Source organism: Castor canadensis, chromosome 10, assembly GCF_047511655.1.
Source record: "Castor canadensis chromosome 10, mCasCan1.hap1v2, whole genome shotgun sequence".
In the NCBI taxonomy this organism is placed as follows: domain Eukaryota; kingdom Metazoa; phylum Chordata; class Mammalia; order Rodentia; family Castoridae; genus Castor; species Castor canadensis.
Genome location: NC_133395.1, coordinates 131506555 through 131532211, shown reverse-complemented (window position 1 = coordinate 131532211; position 25657 = coordinate 131506555). Strand labels below are relative to the sequence as shown.

General features: G+C 36.2%; 1 protein-coding gene across 3 annotated transcripts in view; it reads left to right on the top strand.

Annotated features, from left to right (window-relative positions):
• Window positions 1-25657, top strand: part of Cntn3 (contactin 3) — a 327478-nt gene that overhangs the window by 73880 nt on the left and 227941 nt on the right. For all 3 annotated transcript variants that reach the window (XM_074044252.1, XM_074044253.1, XM_074044254.1), the window contains exon 3: window positions 24731-24857. In XM_074044252.1, the coding sequence (XP_073900353.1) occupies window positions 24731-24857 (127 nt within the window). The remainder of the gene's footprint in view (window positions 1-24730; window positions 24858-25657) is intronic.

Here is a 25657-nt window from a genome sequence, read left to right as displayed (position 1 = left end):
CCAGTATTTTCAAGTAAAATCTTAAAAATAGTACTATTTTACTTTCAGCATATAATGGATAGATAATTTTCTTTTGAAGTTTTTAGAAAATTTGAAATTTAGAACAAAGTAGAAGGAAATGAAAAAATTGTCATTTATACCATAAATGAGTAGCTGTGATTGTTTGATGCATTTTCTTTTCTGTGTGTTCATTTTATTTTGTTTTTGGATGAGTGGATAAGAAAAAGATTTTAAAATATACAGGTAGATTTTTGTTTATTTTATTGTTTTCTTCCTATGTTATTTAAAAACTTCTTAAGCCCCTAAGATGTTGAAAGACTAATACAATGACTATCCATATTTGGACCATTTAGATTTAACTGTGATACCATTTTGTGTTATTTGTTCTGCTCATGTGCATGTGTGTGTATTTTTCCTTTTATTCATTCATTTCTTTATTTACATTTGGCTAACGTATTTGAAAGTACACTGCAGAAATCATCTCTTATCACTAAAAAAACCTGTATTCATCTCTTTAAGACCGATTTTTTATATTAACACGGTTTTTTTATGATGCTGAAAGAACCTGACAAAAGTGTGTTCTGCCATTTTTCTTTTCTAAGAAGAGGGAATTGGTGTAGAATGAAGCCAAATGGAATTGTCAGGTGAAATACATGATATTGAAATCATGAACAGACTGGAGGAGATGTCTGGGCTCATATGTCAAATTTCAAATTTTCCTCAAATACTTAGATGATAACGTATAGCAAAAGATCATAATCAGTCATGGATTGTAGGTTAAAACCTCCATATTTTAAAATGAAGGATTTTACATTTTTATAGGCTTTAACTATGATGTTTCACTCACATTCCTTAAAACATTTTCTGTGATTGCTACTAATTTGGTACTGAGGAAAAACAGAAGTAACTATTTACCACTTCCTGCCTTATCAAATGGGCTTTGGAGAAAGACCAATACATAATTCCCGCCAAAATATTATTTTCTTCATTTACAAAGTTTTGGAAGTACTTTATAGCTAAAGAAAATGGGATCAAGTTTTCCATGGTTTAAGAATTCTAGTTCTAATTTTACAACATGAACAAATTATATAGACCATGTTTATACATTTTTTAAATAAATGTTTTGCATAGTTACGGAAAATTTTATAGTAAAAGCAGTGTCCTTTTTACTGAAATGTGAAGACTTCTTTAAAACAATTTAAAGGTTAGCTGAGTGTGGAAACACATGTCTGTAATCCTAGCTACTCTGTAGACTGAGTAAGAGTAAGCAAGTTTGAGTCCAGCATGGGAAAATTAGCAAGAGTGGGGATGTAGGTCAGTGGTAGAACACTTACCTTGTGTGTGCTCAGTCCCAGGTACTGTGAAAAAAGTCTTTAAAGGTCACCTTGAATCTTTGGCTATGGTGGTAAAAAAGATTTAAGAGTTTATAGGAATTATTGGATTAATTTATATATAAAAAATTATATGTAGCATATACTTTAGGAAGTTGGAAATATTCCTCATTATATTATGGAGAGGAATTTGGCTCTTTTAGGCAGTTTTTAGAAGAGAATTAATATCATACTATGCTTTGCATACTCATTTCTTTAAGGGATCTCCCTGATTGCTGTGTTGCGTATTGATTGTAGAGGGGCAGGAAAGCAAGCAAAACCTCCAGAAAGACATAAATGCAATAAATAGGCAAGAGATGATGGTGGCTGGTTCCAGGGTGGTGGCAGAGTTGGTGTTCGAAGTTTGAATGTTTTTGGAAAATTGAGCTATGAGGATTTCTGGTGGAATAGCATGAGCTAATAGAGATAGGGATGCATTGAAGATGACTGCCAGGCTCTATGCACTATATGCTTTCATGTGTACCTCTGTCCACATGAAGAGGTGTACCTAGTGGGTGAAATGAAGATCCAACACCACACAGGAGTGAGGGTCTTTCAAAGTGAAGGTAACTACTCACTAGTGGGTAAAAGTTCAGCTTAATGGCCAAGTATGGGTAACATTTATTACAATGGATAAACTAAAGGTTTCATTTATTTATTTTACAATACTGAAAAGTAGTTTAGTTATTTCCATTGCACACAACATTTTGACTGACACCACTAAAGAAGGAACACTAAGTGCTCCTTGTTGCAAATGGACAGAAACCTGCAAAAGTTTAACATCGTTAACAGTTTTAATTTGGAGAGCATTTAAGTTTTTATTTAGAAAGGATGAAATTAGGAAATATCAGAGTTCATCACTCCCTTAATAAACATTGTCTCTGCTGAGCACTTCTAGGCATCTAGGCTTTAGCAGTGAACAAAACAGACAATTTTTCAGACTTCATAGGGCAGGTGTTTTTCTGTATGTGTAGTGAATCCTGATGTTACATGTATTTTTTATTGAAAGAAGAGAAAGTTTAAGAGCCAGAACCTAGGTAGAGAAAAGAACGCTTTCTATTCTGAGCATTTTGACAAGAAGCCAGAAAAGGAGGGAACAGTGGCTGAGATAGAATTATAGTAATGACACCAAAATTAATAAAGAGTTAGATTAATGGAAGCTTATTTTTTGTGTGCCAGTCATTGGAAATTACATTTCTTACTTGCTATTTTAGATAAGGACACAGTGTCTAAGAGTCTAAGTAACTTTGCCAGTGTGGTTATCTTAAACCTTCTGTTTATTTCTGAGCTCAAAAGTGTAGGTTCTCAAACTTCTTAAATACTTTCTTTTCTGGAATAAAGTCGTTGGTTTAGATCATGGGCTAGAATTCCTAAAGGATCTAAGGAGAGTATTGTGTCACCTGTAGTTTACCTATTAATTACCTATGAGTTAATTACTTAACTCCCCTGAATATACTCAGGTGTTTTCTGTCCAATACATGAGTCACTACCCAGGATTTCAGTGACTCAGTATAAAAAAAATAAGAATTCAAAATATATCAATTTTATGTTGATTAGATGTTGAATGCCAGTATTATATAGTAGCTTAAGTTAAAATATTGTTAAAATTAATTTCACTTCTCTCTCTTAACCCTCTTCTCATGGCTACTAGAAAATTTGAAACATATGTGTGGTATGTATTATACTTCTGTTGGACAACCTTGTGTCAGACATGTATGAAATAGAAACCTGACCATTTTGCAAATGTTTTCTACCATCTCCTACTTGCCCAAGGGGAAACCTGATTAATTAAGATAATGGATCCTTACCAATTTCACCAGAAAAATTGTAAATACCTCCTGGGAGAGCATTACCTGAAATACAGAATGCTTTGTAGACTGATTTCACATTTTCTGTGTCCTTTCTCAGTGAATAAAGACAAGTCTTAAACAATTCTTGTAGACATTCTGAACTTCACATACTGTGTCCTATTTTGGTTTTAGTTTGAATCTTCAAGTGGGAATAGCTAAATAAATACAGCTCTTTTATAAAGTAAAATTCACTTGGCTAACTAAAATCATTTTTGATGTGGGGTTAACTACATCATATAGAAAATAACATATTTCTGGATAAAGTCCTAAAGCATTTTATTTCACCCACCAAGTTCTCTTAAAAAATCGTTGGGCACAGGTGGCTTACACGTATAATCCTAGCTACTCTGAAGGCAGAGATGAAGAATGTTGGAGTTCAAAGCCAGCCCAGGGAAATAGATCACAAGACCATATCTTGAAAACACCCAACACAAAACAGGGCTGGTTGAGTGGCTCAAGTGGTAGAGCATGTATTTAGAAATTCTAAGGTCCTGAGTTCAAACCCTAGTACCTCCAAAAAGATAAAAGAGTAGGAGTCAGGAAAGCAGTGGAAGCCTGTGTATCCCTAAACTTATTATAAGGATCATGCCTAGATTCTTGAGATGACCTTCACTAAATAATTTTATTAAATTGTGCATAATATAATTAAGGGTAAAATTCATGGCCACCACACCTGAACTTGGGCTTCCTTAACATTGTGCATTTAGTCATAGACAACATGTGCAAAGAAAATCCACATGTTTGTGCTGTCTTTGAAACTCATAAACTCTGCTTGTTTTAATGCTAATTGTTGCAGAGTGTGCAAATACAAACCAAGCTTACTGAAGCATGTCTTGAAGGGTCCTCATTCTCAGCGTGCGACCTGTTCTATGTTGTCTTAACTGGAACAACTTTCTATGCAAGTCTTCCATTCAAACAGTGATTAAGGAACTATTTGAAAGTGAAATCAACATTTTAAGTTCTCCCTGAAATGATTGAGGGAGAATTTTAAATCGTTTTTAATAACACTACTCTTGTCATCACCGAGAAAATGATTAAGGATTTCTGTTGGGCTGCAGTTAATCTCAAAATAGATTTGGAACTATCTGATTTTGAAGTGTTAGATGTTGCTCTTCAAGTAAGCTGTTGCTGTAAAACCCAAATGACTGTCATTTCTTCTGTGGTGTTTGTGCACACTGTAATATGATTTGATAGCATTGATACTAGTGAAATAGAGATGTCACTGATCCCTGCTTATAAATCTTGCACCCTCCATGTTTTTAGAGATAAACTTATTTCAGATCATCCCCACTATTGCAGCAGCCTAAATCTTGAATTGCTTTTCATTTATCCCATTTAAATCTTGACAGTTTATCAGAGTATGCATGTGAGCACCAATGAAAGATGCAAGCAACGTTGGTGTATTTTGTTCTTACAACTTTGGTCATTGATAACTCCACATATTGGAGTTTCGTAAACTTGATGGTGACTAAGAAGTGGTTTAGGATGCTTAACAGATGTAGTGCAAGTACAAATAGAATTAAAAAACATAAGGTTAAATAAAGCCCACAATTTTGTTTAGCTCTTAAAATAGCTATTGTCTCAAAAGTATCCAATAATTAGTCCACTAAATGCCTGCAAATAAAGTGTTCATTCAAACCAATTTAATTGACTGTCGCCTAAGTGTTAACGCTGTGTTAAAGTACTCATCACATAAAAGTGTTTTAAAACACCCCTGTGCATATTATGTCTTTCCATGAATTGACTTGTATTAGCAGAGTTAAGTGTATTAGGCTCCTTCTGTGTAAGAGTGCAGTAAGTATTAACTCATAATCAGTAAACTTTGGGTACAAGATAAATATGTGTGCACACACACAATTATACATACACATGTTTATGTAAGCCACAGCAGAAATATTTTGATTTTAGTCAGTGATTTGTCAGTTACAAGTGTGTCTTTAACAGCAAAGAGAAGGCAGGGTTTATGTGTACTTGAGTGTCTTTGTGCTTCTTCTGTATTCTCACCTCTTTCTTATTCTTTTCTGTAAGCAGCTCAGATCTTCATTCTTTCTCACCTTGGAGTGCTGCTCCAGCCTTGCTCCTCATCTATCTGCCTTCTGATCCTTCCTTTCTCCCAGGCATCCCACATATTGCAACCCAGGTTAGCTTTCTGAAGAGTCATTTAGCAGGCTGAATACTGAGTGTCTGCTTTGTGTAAGACATATAAGCAATGGAAGGAGAAAATAATGCCAAGATACAAGATCCTAATTTTAGAAAATACAAAAAAGAGTGGCATGGAAGCTGTAAGAGTACTAGCTTATAGAAAGAAAGCCAAAGAATATCAATTGAGAAGGCAACATTTGACTTGGGCCCTAAATAATAATTGTACTGAACATTTATTGAGTGCACAGTTTGTACCAAGTTCTAAGCCAAGTGCCTTGCCTGAATTAGAATTAATTCCTTCAGTGGTCCACTGAGCCTTGCACCCACTGTTAACCCTGTTTTATAGTTGACTAGTTAAGATTCTTCCCCAAATTCATATCCCTAACAGTTCAAGCTGGAATTCAAAAACCAGTCCTTGGACTGGGGATGTAGTTCAGTGGCAAAGCACTTGCCTAGCATGCATGAGGCCCTTGGTTCCATCCCTAGCATGGCAAGCAAAAAAAAAGGAAATAAAAAAGAAAAAAAAATCTGTAAGATAGTCTAAGTCCACAGCACATGGACATAACCATTATGTTAAACCTGGACATAGTTTAAGAGAATAGGCAGGAAATATTGACTTAAGTTGAAGAAAAAGTATTACATAGGGATGGCTTTTCCTATATGACAAGCAGATAATAGCTGTGTTAATCATGGCAATAACTAATGTATATTCAGACTTGGCTGCAAGTTGATCCTGGGTCAAACAATGTATTCATGTTAGTTAATTACTTAATTAAATTCTAAATTAAAAAATGTATTTTGAATGGCAATGGCCTGGACGTAGGCTGAGGTGTGAGAGTGTTTGCCTCCTGCACGTGATATTTGTCTTTCTGTGCCTGGCTTATTTCACTTAATAGCATTGATGTCCTCCAGGTTCATCCATGAATTTGTGTTATTTTTTTTTCTCACAGCTTCCCTATGAGATAGAGATTATTATTATTACTTAAAACAGAGAAAAAGTGAGTCACTATTTTTGCCTAAAGTCACATGAGGGTATTTAGTGGAGCCAGGTTCCAAATTCAGGCTTTATTTTCTCTAGTTCTGCGTTCTTCAGTGTGATAGCTGCTAGTCACACGTGGTCATACAGTACTTGAAGTGTGGTTAAACCAAATGGAGATTTGTTATAAATGTAAAATACGTACTGGATTTCAAATACGTATTATAAAATGGAAAGCATATTATTAACAATTTTATTGTGATTGCATGCTGCATTAAAAAGGTTTTTAACATTATTTTATATAATAAATGGTGAAATTAATTTTACTTGCATCACTTTCCTTTTTTACTATTAGGAAACTTAAGTGTGTCTTGCATGATATTTTTATTGGGCAGCCCAGGCGTAGACTCCAATCTCTTACCATGCCTGAAGAGAAATGGTAAAGAAAATAGTAGGAAAACAGGTTGAGCCTAAAGATTGGTAAACAAGTAATGTTGCCATCTTAGCTTTGCTGTAAGAATATTACTCCAGTCAGATATTGGTGGGATAGAGTGGAAGGAAGAAAACTTAACAGAAAGTAGCTCTGCTTGAAAGTTATTGTAATGCATCAAGTGAAGGGTGATTTATTTGCCTAAACTATGGCTATTGAAGTAAGAAAGATCATATTAGAGGTAAGAGAAATTATGAAGTCAGAGCTGAAAAGATAGGACAAGCATAACCTTGCTGGTTATGTCCAGCAAGGGAGAGCAGATTATTGAAGGGAGCTACTGAGGTTCAGAAATTGAGTGAAGATAATGAGGTAAGTAACAGAAAATAATGCAGAAGGAGACAGGATGTGCTTTGGGCATACCGAGTTTTTTTTTTAATTTCCTTTATTCATATGTGTATACAATGATAGGGTCATTACTCCCTCCTTCCCCCCCACACCCTCCCTCTTGCCCCCACCCCCCTCTCACTTCCAAGCAGATACTGTTTTGCCCTTATCTCTGATTTTGTTGAAGAGAGAGTTTAAACATTAGTAAGGAGGACCAGGGGTTTTTGCTAGTTGAGGTAAAGATAGCTGTATAGGGAGATTCCTAGTTAAAAGTGTAGCCCAGGCTGGCCTCGAACTCATGATCCTCCTGCCTCATTCTCTTCGCCTCGTTGATTACCAGCATGCACCATCACGATGGGCCCGAGTTTTGTATTGACCAGTACCTTAATGGTAGATGCTGGAAGTCTGCTGGAACCCAAAGATTGGAACTCAGTATTGGTGTTAACATCCCTTGTAGGAGATGATGGCAGTGAGGCTTTTCGATAGTGACAGCAACCAATGAGACTGTTTACGATAAGGTTGGAGAATTACATAAAAGGAAAAAGAAGCCCCCATCTGGGGGCTATGAGAAATAAAGAAGGACTGAGCAGAGACAGAGAAAGATCTCTAAGTCCACACAAAAACATGGAAGTTAAAGAAGCAATTCAGAAGGTAAAGTAGTTGGAGTATGAGAAAAAGCTGCTAGGGCTTATGGTTAGGAAGCCTGGAATTGCTGAGTATATAGATTTACAGAATTAGATGGTAAGGGAGAAATAAAATATGAAGATGACTGTAATACTTTGTAAAGCTAAATTATACTTACAGACCTCCACATACATATATTTATAGACATACCTTTGTGTATACCAGGTCTGTCCACATTGAAAATGGAAAACTAAGGTGTAAAGCATTTTAGGTGCTTGTTTGAAGTCACATAGCTAGTTATTTACCCAGCAGAGACTTTTTCAGGATTGTCTGAATTTTCATCCATGGAATCTGCAACTGCAGTATGGTTTTCATGAGTGTGGAATGTTTCAGATACTTTTGCAGACACATCCCAAGGATTCCTCCTTGATTCTGGGTTGGGGGTGTGTGTGGTAAGTGCCAGTGTCTGGAAGCCAGGTGGATGTTCATGAAGACCTAGGTATACAGTGAGGTGTTGAGGGACATTTGCTATTGAAAATATTTCTCAATATGTTAAAATTCTTTTAGGTGTTTCCATGTTGGATGGCCTTAAGTGAACAGACAGAAATTTCCATGGTAAGTTAGGGTATGGAAAAGAAGACTTGAGGTTCAGTCATTAACAACTTCAAGAATTCCTTGGAGTGCCATGTGGCTTAGAGGATCAAAATTGGCTTGACGGTATGATGGGGTTGATATTTGATAAGCTGTAGCTGTGGCTGCTGTGTTTCATCTGCCTTGTTTCTCCTTGAGGACTGGGCATTGCTTTCCTGGAACAAACAGTGAACATATACTAACAGTTTATGGCTTCAAGTAATTCTTGCTATCTGATCTCAAACACCTCTGACAGTTTGAGAGACTGGGTCCTTAAATATGATTTGCATTTCCTTTATACTATGTCTGTGCTATCTGCTGATTGTTTTATGAGTTTGAGTTTATGAAAATGCTCACCAGTGTGGAAATAGGCCATTTCCTAATGATTATCATCTGCAGTGAATTTCTCAAAGCTTTCATACAAGTAGTAACCATCATGGCTTGACCCTGCTCAGTGGTAGACTCTGTGCAACATGTTTTATCTGCACTGTTCTGTAATTCTCCTATTGACTGAGCAGTGTACGACTCCCACATACTTCCCATCTTCTGTTTGCTGTGAGTTTGAGTTTCTTTGCTTAATATATAATTCAGAGCCTCTGGCAGTGAAAAAACCTATAGGTGAATTCCTTGAGGTCACTTTACCTCCCTCCAAGGGTGCCCTTTCACTGACTCTTCATGCTCCTCAAGCCCTCTACATAGACCATGTCTATACCCACTTCCAGAAATTCAAAGCTGGGGTGTAATAAAATGTTCATCTTGCTTACCTGTTACTTCAAAGCAATTCACTAAAAAACTAATACATATGCACCTATGTATGTATTATTTTGGGGGGTCTGTGTGTGTGTTGTTGTCATTGTTGCTGTTATGTTTTGAGACTGAGACTCACTATTTAACCCCAGACTGGCCCTGAACTCATGAATCTTCTATCTCAGCCTGCAGAGTGCTGGGATTACAGGCATGGACACCATGCCCAGTTGATGTGTATTTTAATTTGCTACATGACAGTTTCTTTTCTTCTTTTGTTAGTGAGATCTAAGTCACCATGTGCCTCCTTTTTATCTGTATGACTAAGATATACAGATAAAATATACATTTACTTCTCTGCATTTTGCTTCCTTTGAAATCAGCTGTCATTAAGTTTGAGATAATAGCAAGTGACAAAACTCTGTGATTACATACACAGAACTGGATGCTATTTTAGATGGAGATATTTTTAACTTAAAATTATTTTATGAGAACACTATATAGTAGGGAACAATCACTTTCTGCATGCCTCTTTTATGTACAAGTATTTGTGTGTAATTTGAAGAAACTATGAAAGAAGATGGAGTCAATTTATCTTTTGGGATGACTGTAAATCATTTTAAAGAAGCGTCACAGCTTTAAAAATCTTCTGCAATTCTTATTTGCCAATGGTGCCAAAGTGACGGTTAGATCAGATATTTTACTAAGTATGCTACTTGTTCAGTGATTTTCTTTTTGTTGTTTTCACATAAGACAAACTAATAATGCCTATAAGTGATACCATATTAACTTCTTTGAAGATTGTATAGGAAGAAAGAAAAAAAAAAGGTAAAATGACTTCCAAAGAAGGACAAATCATTAGAATTCATTTGTCTACCAGTAAATCAGTATATAAATGGAAATTATTCAACATCTTTTTATTTTTTGGTCTGTCAAATTGTGTTTTTGATCTTTTTTTTGTTGTTTTGTTTTTCTTTGGTGCAGGAGTTTGAACTCAGGGACTCATACTTGTTAGGTGGATGCTCTATCACTTGAACCGTACATCCAACCTTGATCTGTCAAATTGTTAACACAATGAATGGAGCTCACCATAACTGCTATTGCATTGCAGACTCATTTGTGCAAGTTTCATTTTTCCATTTACATATGTGTGTAGATATTATTTCCACCATATTCTTCCTCCTGTACTCTTTCCTTATATCCTCCCCTCTCCCACTGGTACCAACCCCACTCCCCCCTGTCAGAAAGGAGCTGTTTTGGCTTCCTGTTTTCTATTTTTGAAAAAACCTGACATTTTTGTTTGTTTAAGATAACTATACAGGATGCTTTATTGTGACATTTTCACGTACATATGTATTATAACCCGAATTAGTTCATCCCCTCTGTTTTCTCTTTTTTACCTTAGTCTCCTTCTTATTGTGATTTCAACAGGTTTAAAAATTCTGTATTCATTCTTGTACAGAAAGTCTATAAATCGTATTCACTTACTTAACTTCCCTCTTTTTCCCTCCCTGTCTAGTATGAGCCCTCCCCTTAGCGTTACCTGTTTTTCCTAGTATTTATTGTATTTATATTGAGTCTATATTCTACCTATGAGGAAAAACATGTGGCCTTTGGCTTTCTTAACCTGGCTAAATTCTTTTAAGATGGTGTTCTGCAGTTCCATCCATTTGCTTGCAAATGACAAAAAAATTCATCCTTCCTTGTGGCTGAATAGAGTTTTATTATATATAAGTACCACATTTTCTTAATCCATTCATCAGTGTTGAGGCATCTTGGCTATTTCTGTGGCCTAGCTATTGTGAATAGTGCTTCAGTAAACATGGGTGTGTGGGTGCCTTTGTTGTAATCTGACTTACATTCCTTTGATTTCCTCTTTTCCTATTTGTATTCCTTTTATTTCTTCTTCCTGTCTTGTTTCTTTGACTAGGAATTACAAAACTACATTGAATAAGAGTGCAGAGAGTAGACAACATTTACTTCTAACTTCTTTTTGGCAGTTAAGGAATTAAGCTCATATCTTAGTGTTTGACTTCCTATTTCCTCTAACAATCTGGGTTTAATTTTCTTGTATATAGGAATCCTAGAGACAAAAGTAATATTCTTCCCTGTTACTTAAACAGCAGATCATGTTCTTTTTACTAAAAAGTTTTAAGACAGCTTTAGCTGATTTTTTTTTTAAGGACCACTGTATATTCAAGTTGATGAGGGCTCCAACTTGTACTGAGTGACCATATAAGGTGATCTCATGGGGGATTCTGCTCCTTTCTTGGACTTGCTGCAGATTCATTGGAGGCCTGCCATTGTTTGTGGACCACAGCCACAAGGTTGCCACTGGTGGTGTATCATGGTGTGCTCACCCACAAAACCATATTCTCTGAAGCTTGGGACTCTGTTTAGCTCCCTTACCAGGATAGCTTCACAGTGTGTACTGACCAGGGTAAAGGGAATATGTAAGCTGCCATTTTAAATGCTACTGTTATTTGCACATTGTTTATTCCAACAATATAATTTGTTTCTCCCAGTCTTATACTCAAAAATGCATGGTGGCAGTGATAATTAATTGCTGAACTTAAGTCATTTAGGTAATTTTGGGATCAGTTCCTACCATTGTAAAATGGACATGTGTGCACTAACAAAGTACTGCTCACATTACACATGAATGCCAGGTGTAGAATTTCCTCGTTCTACTCTGTTCGTGGTGATGTTATTGACTCTCTCTTGTTCTGAGAATGATTTCAACCTGAAGATGAGTCAGGCGTGCCACTCAGGGTGTTTTAAAGGCATGTGGTAACATTTGTTTGTGTTTTTATATTACACTTAAGCTTTTGAAGTAGTGCTTTCAGCTTTTTTTAGTCTCCAAATAAGTTTTTCATTACTTAGTATTCTTTTATGGGATCTTACAAGACTATGTCTGGCTTTTGTGTAGGAAAACAGAACTTTTCATTCCCATCTCATGAGGGTGCGTATGAGCACACACATAAGTGGCGTTTAAGTTAAACATATGTCTAAGGAGATATGGCAATATTGTGTATTTATCTAACTAATTGGGAAGCACTGGCTATTGAACAATGTTCCACATGGTTTCTGAGTAAACATCTATCTGTATTTAAGAAATATTATTTACTCCAGTTCATAGAAGGCCACAGATGACTCTTTTTTGTTTGCTTGATTATGCAGCCGAACAAATTGAGAATATTCAGTGCTGTGGCCATTATTCCTATTACGGAGAGCAGAGAAAATAAACATTTGGCTAACAACTGCATAAAAGAATGGAATGTTTTCTCTGCCTTACAGGGTTTTTGAAAGCTCTTTGCTGCTTATTTTGTTGAGTTTCCCATTGATAGTGCTTTGGTGTGTAAGTATTTGAAGACAGGATATAGAGTAAATGCTTGTTGGAGAAGTTTCCCAATGAGAATTGATGCAGTGAGCATTATAAACATCCCACTTTTTTTCCTTTTATGAAGCTACCACCTTCTACAGGTTAATAGACACTTTTTTCGTAGAGATAATTATTTGCAATTATTTATGTAAAGTAGATAACTGAATATAAGTACTAGTGTTCACAACCACTTTGAAGATAAGGACAATTCCTTCATATTTTTCATGCTATGTAGATACACAGCTGTAATGAATAAAGTCATTTATTAGATGACCTTCTCACAAATTACTGTTCCTTAGTTAGATGTAATTAAAAATGTGATGCAAGGCTAAGCAAAAAATATGCCATAATAATACCAAATGCCACTTATTGTCCTGCTGGCTCACTGGAACGTTACTGCGAATCCTTGCGTCAAAAACCTCACACTATTAATGTCATTCTCAAATAACAATAGAGAAGTCTGAGGTTAGAGTGCTTAATGACTTGCCTAAAGCTAAATGGAAGTATTGAGGGGAAAATTATATCAATTTTGAGCCAAAGCTACTATTCCTCCTGGTAGACATGAGACTCCTTCCTAGAACAGAGATTCGAGAACTTGTTCAGAAAGTGTGGTATGGAAGTATTTTTGTCTTGTAAGCCATATGGTCCCTGTCATAACTCTTCTGCTCTACCATTATAATGAGAAATCAGCCATGGGCAACAGGTAAACAAGTAAGTATAGCTGAGTTTCAATGAAACTTTATTTATTGTCAAAAAATTTAAATTTATATAGTGTTCATGAATTATGAAGTGTTATTTTTTTATTCTCCATTATCCAAAAGCAAATGGCAGTCAGATTTGACTCATGGGATATATAGTATTTCAACCCCTGTCCTAAAGCTTAAATATGTGTTTTTGTGATCGTTTTTTCTCAAACACTTATCATATTACCAATTGCAAGATATTTTGCAGTGCTCTGTGAAGGAGCACAGAGGACATAGGTTGAGGAACAGTGAGGCAGCTTGAACCCAAATTACTAAAATAAAGATGCTTTGGGAAACAGAAAATTCAGTGTACTAACCTGAATTTCTGATAAAGTAGAAAAAAAAGAGAAAACCATTCCAGGAAGAGAAGTAGCATAAATCAATCCAAGGTAAGTTGTTTGGCAAAGATAGACTCTTTGCAAGTAATTATAGGTGAAGAGCTTACTAACAACCATGAATATTTCCCTGTAGGGCTGAGGTCTATAAAAATGGAGACCACATTCTGGACTACTATCTTGAGAATTGTGAGAATTTGATATATTGGTATAAATAAGGTGAAATTTGCCTTCCTGCCTAACATCTTAGCTGTTTAAATGAGGCCATTTAAGGGAAGTTGTTTTATTCCCCTCCTTCTGAATATTCTGTCATCCAAATCTAAGTCCTTGTGGTCTATAGCCACCAACTTTACCTTTGTAACCATAGCTTCCACAAGCATGTGTGGTAGGACATCTATACTTCATATAATTCTACAATGTCTTGCACAACCCTGAAAAGACTATGTAAATCAGGACTTACTTGAGCAGCAAGCCCAAAGCTCAAACTGTGAAATGAAGAAACACAAATGTGGAGTTGTTCAGGAAGTCAACAGGTAACTGATTTGAATCCTTATGTTTTAACCCAGCTTTAGAAGATTTAGCCTAAAGTAAGAATTGTATGTTGGCTACTTGCTAACTAAATTCATAGTGCATGTAAATGATTTTTATGTATTTTGCAAGATCTGTGCCAAATGCTCACCCCTCTGGAAAATAACTAACCAAAGTAAACTTTCTTCATGATCTGAGTAATGGAATAGCCCAGCAGAAGCTCAACTTTTTTTTCATTTTGTTTCATTTTAAAGGCTAGACACTTGTTAATTTCAAACAAGTTATTAAAACCCAGAAATAGGATTTGGCTTCAGCACTTAGAAGTTTAGAAGTTCTGTAGTAGATTACTAGTGGAGTACTGTTGCTGTTGAAAGTGCCATTTGTATGTGTGTGTATTTCAGCAAAGCTAGTCCTATGTAGAATCATATTTATAGTATTCAGAGGGAGTAGATAGGGTATGAGTGACCCAGAAGAACCTACACATTGCCCAAACAGAAATAACTGCATATGGACAGTAGGTGCCTATGTGAGGCCACAGCAGGGGTGTTTTTTAAGAGTCATAGGTGTGGTCATTGAATTAGCTTCTATTGTAAATTGACATTTTTATATAATGATTTAGAGTTGAGTGTATCTATTGTGGTTTGAAGTATAGTATCTGCTTATGGTTGCCCTGGAAATGGCCAAAGTCTGTCTTAGATCAGCTCTAACATCTGGTAAATTAAGATAACTTGTAATGGAGTATAAACACACACACACAGGGTGAGTTCAGTCTAATGCTAATTTAATAAGTATTTTAGATGTGCTCAGGGGGTAGAAATGTGTGTTGAATATGGTCCCTAACTTCTGAAAGTTTAGAGCCCAGGGATGGGAGAATTAATGGTGGAAAACAAGGTGATAGACAGTAGGATAAAAAGATAATGTTATGAATAAAATACACAAACATTTTTTCAGCCCTGAGGATTGCTTATTTATAATCTGTGCCAATATTAAGGAAAGCAATAAAAATTAAAATAAGCTCCACGTTTTTATTCAGATGGGTTGATATTTACTTTGAATTAGGTGATTTAATAAATGCAAGGATCTAGTCTGGGGCTTAGTAAGCACTTCTGCCTTCACATCATAGATTGTTGTTGACATTTGAGAATGTGCATGTGTTTATTAGCTAAATATATAATGAAGACAGATTTTGCTTCATACCATACAGCACCAAGAAACAATGTTTCTCAATTAAAATAAAATATTTATCCTTATGTGCCAACATTGCAAGAATGCACCATACTCCAGAAGAGTACAGAGGATGTAGCAGTTAGCAGATTTGAAGAAGAAATCTTTCTTGTCTTTACTATATCTTGGGACTAGTAATAGTCTTTTCATTTTGAACATAATTTTATTTTTCCTTCATTATCAAGGCTACTTTTATTTCTGTGTGAAACATGTGAAAGAAATATCTTTTAAAAGGTATTTCCCTTAAAAATAATAATAATCTGGGGGTTGGAGGTGGCAATAAGCTATGCTTATAGACCAGGGATTCTTGAAGCTCAAAACCTAGTGATGAGTGACGATAATAATGTAGCATGTTAAGTCTGGCAGTTAAGAAAATACAATAGGATAAAGCAGGTTCAATAGAATAGAACACAGTGGAAAAGAACAAAAAGAAAAAAAGAGTCATTGTCCAGTAGGCAGTAAGGATTCATGTTATTGCAGGAAACATTTTTACCAATTATGTGTGTCATTATATAGCATTGTGTCTATGATAAATCATGTTGAGAATATGTTTTAATTGTGAGTCATCAAATAATTGGAAGAATATGAATCTAGACAATTTTGAGCACTCTTTACTCCACAACTCCATACACAGTTTTGGGAAAGGTTGTGCTCCTGGTCCTGCTTCCTTGGATCTACCTGCTTATCCACCCATATGCCAGTTTAATCCCTGTCAGTGATGTGGAAATGTGCAAGAGGCTCCTGGCTTGGGAAAAGGAGTTGGGAGAAGGAAAAAGATGGTATGTTATAACCATAGACATTGACAAATAAAATACTGGTAGGGCAGGAACAGACAGTGCTCTTTCCTACTGTATGAGATTGCAGGTGAAGAAATGCGACAAAATGCAATCACCAGCTAGAATTACTTCTTAATAGTCTCTCTGTTACCACCAATTTATAATAGAAATTCTTTATTGTATAATTATATTTTCATACAAACAATGGACTTGAACTAGAGTTTGATATGAAATATTCTTTCTGAAATCATGTCTGGGCCCAGAGAATCTTGACCCAAACTCTTTGGTAAAGAACAGAAACCACAAACATCATCATCTCTATTAAAACTTCTGAGAGCAAAGTGCTACAGAGATGTTTCAAAGGGAGTTTATTAATGAACTCTTTTCCATAGATTGGTGAGCAGCTTGTAGATTTGTACATTTCAGACATGCTCAATGAAAGTTGGTATAATGCAAAATGACAATAGAAGTGTTTTTTTTCTTTTCAAATAAATAGAACATGGGTTGTGTTCTCTTGTTGCCTGTACACACTGGATCTCACAATAGCATTGTAAGTTTTTTTTTCTTTTTACCTTGGAGTTGCTTTTAAACCAACTAGCAAGAAAGGTACAATTATGGCCTGGGAATTATGGAAGGATGTCAGGCAGGTTCAAAAGCACTGGAGCTCACTTTCATAAAAAGACAATAGCATGAATTTAAATGCAGAAAGCTACAAAGTATTATGAAAACATTTTAATCCACAGACATCATTCTATCTCCTCTCTGCTTCATTTCCCCTTCCAAAGACTTATTTCCTACAATAAAAGTATAAATTGATTAACCTTCTTCAATCGTCACTCAATTATAAAAAATATTTCAATAGAGAAATGCAGCCATTGGCTTTTAAAAATTAGCATAAAACATTGGGCATTGTCAGAAGTACTTCTAAGTTCTCTTCTTCCACTGAAATTCTGCACAATATCATTACCATGAAATAAGACCTTTCATCAAAATTTGTTATTATTTATAACAGCAAACTTTCCAAATCCAGATATTTAATCTCAGTTGTAAACCATTATAGACACACATGTGTATAGGGGTGGGCATTTTTCTTGTTTTCTTCAGCAAGTTTCAATTTAAGGATTATTGAAATTCTTGATAAAAATTTGTCACACTTTGAGAGGACTCCCTCATTGAAGGAAAGAGCATCTTTTTTCTTGAACATTTATTTCTGGCACCTGTGCAGCTTTGCCAGTTCATTTCAGTTCTAATTTCCTAATTATTGAATGCAGTTTCCCATGTGGTTTTGGTCTTTCTGTTTATGGGCAAAGCAGTACATAAAGACTGAGAAAAAGCCTGCAGTGAGCTATTAATTTAGCAATTTAAAGAGTTCTCACTTTATAGTGGTGTCTGTTTTGCTAACTGTCAGACTCCAGGTGTATACTAGTGCATAGCACTTTTTCTTTTAATGGCTTGCTAATATTTCCAGATGTGGAAAACAGACAAATTAGTTGTTGCTGGTAAGCACTTTACATTCTTTTTTTGCCTTTCTCATCTTAAATAATGCTCTATTACATTTCCCTTGTTTTTCTCCAGGGGGTTGGTTATAATACAGCTTTGGTTGCAGGTGACAGAAATGCATTACAGATTTATTTTGTAATGACCTCTGGAATTATGTAGTTCCTGTTGGTTAATGAACTCAAAGGACTCTAGTCTGCTTTTTCTGTGATGTATGTGCTCCTCCTTCCTGGTGTCCAGATGGTGACAGTACTTCCCATTGCTTCCTCCTCTTTTGACAGTTTTCCTATTAAAAAGGAAAGGAAGCAGATCAGCATTTCTTTCATTTAAAAAAGAAATGAGAAACTCTTTCCTAGAAGCTTCTCTCAGGCTATCTTATGGATTGCAGTGTGCAATCCATGTGTTGAAGGGCTAACCACAGGTAAGTCACAGTATGACCTTATTTGGAAGTGGGGCTGTTACGGATGTAATTCATTAGGACTGGTATCCTTATAGAAAGGGAAAATTTAGACACAGTGACACACATAGAGGAAAGATAACATCAAGACACACATGGAAAGATGTGAAAATCAAGTAGGGAGGCGTAGAGCAGATACTTACATTATGGTCCTCAGAAAGCATCAAACCTGCTGAGGTCTTGACTTCACTGTGAGACAGTGTATCTTTGCGGTTGCAGATTGCAAGTTTGTGGTACTTTGTTAAACCCTAGCAAACTAACAGTCTCCTTGGCTAGTTCTGGTCTCATAATGGGGGGAATTTCCCCCTTTCTTCTCTGTTCCCAGCCAAGAGCTGCAAGGAATTCTGGGAAGAAAATACATGTGCAGCTTTCAGGCCTCATGGCAAAAGTTGGTCCCAGAGGCTTGGAGGAGGAGTAGACAGTGGCTATTAAGTGGACAGCTCTGTCTGTCACAACCTGTTTTTCCACAAGCTGCGTGTGTCTGGTGTTAAAGTACCTGTGAAAGAAATTAATTATTCTAGGATTGAATACTTCATCCTTCCCTGACTTTGAAAGAATATAAATGAAACTTTATTTTCTTGGGTTTTTTTTTTTTTGGTATTTTCCAACTTTACACTATTAATGGCCAAACTGGTGATATTCTATGGTTAAAAAAAAATTTCTGTCTTAATTTTTTTTCCTTCAGAATAGGACCTAGAATACAGATCTCATCTGTTTGGCTGCATATTATTTTACTTTCTTTAACCTAGGCTCCTTGTCATTCTGTTGGGGTCTGATACTGAGGAAATACAAGAAATATCCAGTCTAGATCTACTTCCTCTTGAATTCTGCCTTCACTCGCATTGCCTAGAATTCATCCTCTTCATTTCCGAAGGCACTGCTGTTTTTTTCTCATGTAAATGGGTTGTGAGGCAGCAATGGAAAATAAGGTATGTTCTCTTTCCCTCAGGAATTTCAGCGGTAGCATCATCTGTCTTTTGGGAATTTCTCTTCTTTTAGTAAAAGCAATGTAGCAGCCTGGAATCCCTTGTCTATTTCTTTTTGTCAGTTTTCATAAAAATTGTATAGGGTATGACCATTACAATTGATTGGCCACAGTTTGATCCTTTACGTGACCTTACCTTAGGAGCCCATAAAGCTTGTACTTACATTCAAAGGCATTTACTCCTAGTGCCTGTGGGTGTTTTGGGAAAAAAAATAACACCTTAGGATTGGATTTTTGGACTTATTAGTCTTATTTGGAAATGTTATATACCCTTTATTTTAGGTTGTAAACTTAGAATAGAGCTTTGGAGCCAGCCTAGCATATCAAAAAAATGTCCCTGTCACAAAAACTAAAGTTTAGCATCAATCAAAATGTTACATTGGATCCATTTAGTTAGGCAAGAGGCCCCCTCTGTTTTCAGAGAGGCTCCTTTTTGCTGGTTATGAATATCCCTGTGAATAGTCAAGGTTCTTTCTTTTTGAGGATCAAAATTCATTTTGAAGAAAATGTTGGATAATTTCTTTTAGATTAGCAAAGTCTTCAGAATGTATTCCTTTTAAGTTTTTATTGCTGGCAAGAGACTAAAACATTAAACCCCATCATCTCTCAACACCTATTTTACTCTGGTGCAGCAAGATTGAGTGGTTTTTGTCATTTCTCTGCACATGAAACATGAACTAAAGTGTCACATTTGATTATTAATTTGTACTTACTTTTTAAGACTTGTTGGAGGCTCCTGAATGGCTACTGATAGCCCAAAACGCTTTCAGGAGCTTTAAATTTCAGAGAAGGCAGATGTGTGTGCTTCACAGGTCATTAAAGCAGATACCTTAAAGCAACTGAGGCCAATAGGAAAAGGGGAACAGGTACTAGAGAAAAGGTTAGATCAAAAAGAATTAACCTAGAAGGTAACACCCACGCACAGGAAATCAATGTGAGTCAATGCCCTCTATAGCTATCCTTATCTCAACCAGCAAAAACCCTTGTTCCTTCCTATTATGGCTTATACTCTCTCTACAACAAAATTAGAAATAAGGGCAAAATAGTTTCTGCTGGGTATTGAGGGAGGGGGAGAGGGAGGCGACAGAGTGGGTGGTAAGGGAGGGGGTGGGGGCAGGGGGGAGAAATGAACCAAGCCTTGTATGCACATATGAATAATAAAAGAAAAATTAAAAAAAAAAAAAAACCTGTATTGTCAGGAACTAGTGCAGTTGAAAAAAGCAGGCCAGTGGTTAATTTTTGCCTCTGACCATACTTAGATCAGCATAATATTATGGAAAGGAAAGTAAACCTAGAATATGAGAGATGGCTTCTGACTCCAGGTATTTCAACAAGAAACTGTGTTTACTGTGGTCTGTTTATTTAATCTCTCTGGGTCTCACTTCTAAGGCACCCAAACAATGTACAAGATGAGAAGGTAAATTCTAGAATTCAAATCTTTATCAAGATCTGCCATATGTAGAGTTATTGTGAAGATTGGTTCATTCATCTAAATTGTCCATTCAAAGGCAGACAAATGTTGAGTAGCTACCATGGCCTGGGAGCTGGGGATACAGCACAGACACAAATAAATCACACTGAGATGCTTTCTTACACTGAATGGGGTTAAGTCCTCATAAACCTACTCTGATAAACCTATAGAAAATATTACCAAGTCTTAAATGGATTTAACCCACCTATCCACCCAACATACTAGCTTGTAACAAGGTAGAGTATTGGTTGTTTGCTGACTGAGACTGTAGTTCACTGGAGCTGCCAGACATCACGGAAGAGGATGGTACTGCATGTCACTAGCCTCGGAAAAGACCAAAACTCAAAATTCTAATCCTGTTTGCTATTGCATGTGCATTTTCTTTTTGCACCATTGTCAAGTTTAAAATTTTTTAAGTGAAACCATTATAAGTTAGCACCCATCTGTACAAATATGAGTAGTGTTTATATATGGAGAGATAGGGAGGTGGGCTTAGATTTTTCTGTGGCTGATGGAAATGTGTGAATAATGACTTCACATGGGGGAGTAGTTACACTTAAGTTGAGAATTGACATTTATGTAAGTGATAAGAAGAATATGCTATTGGCATTTAATTCAAACACAGGAATCAAAAGAGAAAATTTCTGTTTTATAAGCAAAATATTTACAAAGGATAAAGGATTAAGTAATAAACACAGTGACTGATGCTCTGAATTCCATAGTATGAAATTACCAAGTGTTTCCAATATTTTGTGCTAAAAATTAAGAGGAGAAGAAAAGAATAACGTGTGTGACTCCAAGAGTGGCAAGATACAGCAACAAAATCAGTGTGGCCTTGACCTCAGAAAGCAGGGGTGTGGCCTGAGGTAGTCTGGAATAAGGGAGGCAAGGAGTTTACATTGCATAATATGGAGCTTGGATCATGGTAAGCATTCAGTAAGTAGCAAATTAGCTCATTACCATTCTGTCAAAAGAATTTTTAAAAAAGTGCTTCTAATTATTTGTCACCTTGATCTAAAGTTAATAGTGGTCTCTGGAGGAGAAAGGTAGCACCATTTGGTATTTGACATTTTTTTTATAATGTTGGGATATATGGTTGAATTTTTATTGTGCTACTTATAGAAAAAAATTTAAATGGTTCTCTTTTCATTTAAAACATCTCTTTATTTCCTCTCCCTTGTTTTTACTACTTTCGGTTTCTCTTCCAACTTAGCTGTCATCTCTCACTTTTTATATTATGCTAATACACTATCGCTTCCAAGCACTACAGAGATGAGTTTGCCATAAATGAAAAAAATACATAAATCGTCTGCAGAAATTCAAAAGTTATTTTGCTAAAATGTTATGAAAAACCCTTCTGATTTACATATATTTACAAGCAGACATTAGAGGACTAATTAGAGAGCCATTAGAGGTTCAAGTGGTAGAGGACCTACTTTGTAAGCTTGAAGCCCTGAGCTCAAACTCTAGTCTCACCAAAAACCAAACAAAAACCAAACTGGAACAAAACAAAAAGTAGAGACATTAGAGGTGCTCTCACATCCTAAGATAATAGTTTCAATGAATAGAACAGATTCAGATATTGTTTTTTTATCTGTGCAGGTAACTGATTGAGGGGACAGATTGAGAAAATGACAGTATTAGTACTTTCCAATCAGAAATTTGACTACCTGTTTTAAAATCCATTTTGTGTAAAGGTGGTTGGTTTCCACTAAGGAAAAATGAGCTCTTTTTCCATGGACCGTTTCTCCCTCATAGGTAAAAGTAGTGATGAGGTGAACTTCAGGGGCTGAGGAGGAGAACAAGCTGTGCTCCTCAAGTGCGGTGGGGAGAGTCATGGTTACCTGTGCAGTGATGTTACAGTGGAAAGGAGCTCAGAGTAGGCCAAAATGTGAACTTTGAAGGCATCGTTCTCGACATTGCTCTCATTTCTGACACCAACTGCAAGTGCCTAAAAGATCCAAAACTGCCCTGAACATCAAAGGTTTGCTGGAAGGACTGACAGTAGTCAAAATAGTTGTTATACTCACAATCATGGTGTATTCACCATCCTGGGTGTTTGTTGGAGCTTCATTGTGGAGGTATAAGTGATTGCTGCCTAAGTGGTTGAACTCCTGCCTCAAGTCAGCTGATACTCTGGGACCCAAATCCTCCACCTATAATTGCATGGTTGGTCTTTCTGGTGTGGCCAGTGCCCAACTCAACTACTGGGTGTGACCATTCTCACTCTGAGATCCACTGTGGCCATTCTCACCTTAAATAAAGACACCCTTCTTAGCTATAACATAGATTATCTCCCAGAAGCCTAGGGTTAAGGCAGAATTATGGCAAGCCCAAATTCTTTACACAAAAGTCTAAAGGGTATCTTTGCAAAGACCCTGGTTTCAGTTCTTCTAGAATGTATACTGCACATTGTGAGATGCTGTGTGAACTCGTTCATGCCCACTAACCACTGTTTGCTCAGCATTTCTTTTCTGTACATTGGGGATAGTTGTGGTACTCACCTTAGAGTGTGGTGAACTTAAAGAATGGATCTGGGCGCTTCCTAACTTCAGCTGTTGCTGTTTTCTTCATTTTAGTGGCTATTGTGATGATTGTGTTGTGAGCTTATTATTGTTGTAGTGGTAAAAAGTTGCATTGATGTTACTGCTGTTTGAAGTAGCCAAAGTTAAGTCCATAGATTCAGAACCTTTGGAGTCTTCTCTGTCTTGGTTTCCTTATATCATTATTCATAAAATTCTTTCTTAGTCTGTTTATTCATTTATTCACTCTCTGCTTTAATAGAAACTCCTCTGTGGTTATGCTGAGCCTTCAAGATAAGAGAGTAAAGAGCTTTTTTCCCCTTTACTTCTGTAAATTTGTTTGTTTTTAGAACTGCTCTGGCAATGATTATACAACTGCAGTTGCATAAGCATTTGGTGATGGCCATATCTCATTCCTTTTTACATTCATACTAGAGTAAGAGAGGTATGTGTGTGTGTGTGAGAGTGTGTGTGTGCGTGCGTGTGCGTGTGATGCTCAGGTTCTTTTAAAATAGGTACACTTTTTTAAAGATATATGGTTTAGTGTCGTATGTTTTCTTCAATTTACTAGTGATAAAATGGAAATTCCACCAAATATCGAGTATTTTTCATTGATATAGCAAAATAAAATGGTCAACCTTAAGATTTGCTTGTCCTTTTATGAGGAAAAACAACAGACTCAGTTGTTTAGCTGGTTTTGAGTTCAGCATTGGTTTTGCAAAGAGGCTTATGACAGAAAAGACTTCTTGTAGTAGAAAATTCACCAAAGACTTGGGTATCGTTTGTAGTTATAGAAATAACTATTGTGAGCCAGCTGTGGTGACTCTGTGTCTGTAATCCTAGCTACCCAGGAAGCACAGATTGAGAAATCATGGTTAGTAGCCAGACCAGGTAAAAAGTTCACGAAACCCCATCTCAACCAATAAAAGGTGGGGTGTGGTGGTACATGCTTGCCATCCCAGCTACGTGAGAAGAATAAATAGAAGGACCTTGGTCCAGACATAAGTGAAAGACTCTATTCAAAAAATACCTGAAAGCTAAAGGGGGTAGGGCATAGTTCAGGTGGTAGAGCACCTTCCTAGCAAGTGCAAGGCCTTGAGTTCAAACCCCTGTATCACAAAAAATAAAAACAAAAAAAGAAAAAGTACCTATTGCAGCCTTATTTACAGTGTGAAGTGACTTTAATTTGCACTGTTTTTATTCTGTGTAGTTCTCTTAGAGGTGTTATTACACTGTTAAGAACAGTGTGACTGATGATTTTTAAAAAAGCAGTGCCTGCAGAGCATGGTACTTCGTGGGCAGCAGAACATGACGTGAGCCTCGTGCTTACTAGGCAAACACTCCATCACTTGAGCCACGTGCTCAGCCCTTTTTACCTTAGTTATTTTTCAGTATTTCTGCTTTTGCTTGGGTCAGCCTGGGATTGAAATCCTTCTACTTCCATCTCCTGCTTAGCTGGGATTACAGATGTGTACCACCACACCTGGCTTATTTTTTGAGATAGGTCTTGCTAACTTTATTCCAGGGCTAGCCTTGAGCCAAATCCTCCTACTCCCTTAATTTTTGTTTTAAAAGAGCAAATCCTAGTTGCTTGTTTTCTTTCTTCAATTCTGGAATGCAACTGCTACTTATTATTGTTTTTATTTTTCTACCCACCTAGGTGAGCTTCTCTTACGAGGTCCTGTGTTTATCAAAGAACCCAGCAACAGCATTTTCCCTGTTGGTTCAGAAGATAAAAAAATAACTTTAAATTGTGAAGCAAGAGGCAGCCCTTTACCTCATTACAGGTACAGTGGACAATTTTAAAATGCAAATAAAATGTGGTGATTGTGATTTTTTTTTGGCTTCAGTATATTTATGCCATCAATAAGAAGTAATACAGGAATCTGTAGTTGTATGGTATACGCAAGAGATCAAACACTGGAATTCATACGGTGTATATTTGATTGATGGTAAGATTTCTCCATTAAAGGAAGAACATGGTAGGATATCTTATACATGAAATGCCTCTTCATTGATTTACAATGTAATTTAATTTATAAAGTTGGATTGGTGTGTACTCGTCAGAAACACATTCATTGTGTGGGTGAAATTAGGTGGGTTTTAGAGGTAATTTAAAATCATAACTAAAAAAGTATTTCTGTCTCCCTCTTTCTCCCTCTGCCATTTTACTGGGTGTGAGATTGGGGATTTTTAAATATAGAAGAATAAAATACATTCCCAGTAGAGTCATTTTAATTATTCTTAAAGAGAAAATAGATTTCACTTATTAGATTTTTATTATGTTAAAGACTATTTTTAAGATTATATGAACTTGTGTTCACTGAAAACCTTCAATTATCACAGAAGGAAATAAGGAATAAAGAAAAAAACAGAATTCTCATCACGTTAGATAAGAATATCAACATTTTGGAGGTGATGGGGGGTTATTTGGATGAGATGAGTATTTATTTGATTAAATAACACAAGATTAACTGTTTGTACTCCTTGGGATGCTTAGGGAACCCACTTTAATGAAGAAATGAATTATTTATAAATAGCATAGGGTGCTTTCATATCAGTAGTTGGGAACAGGACTCAATGCACC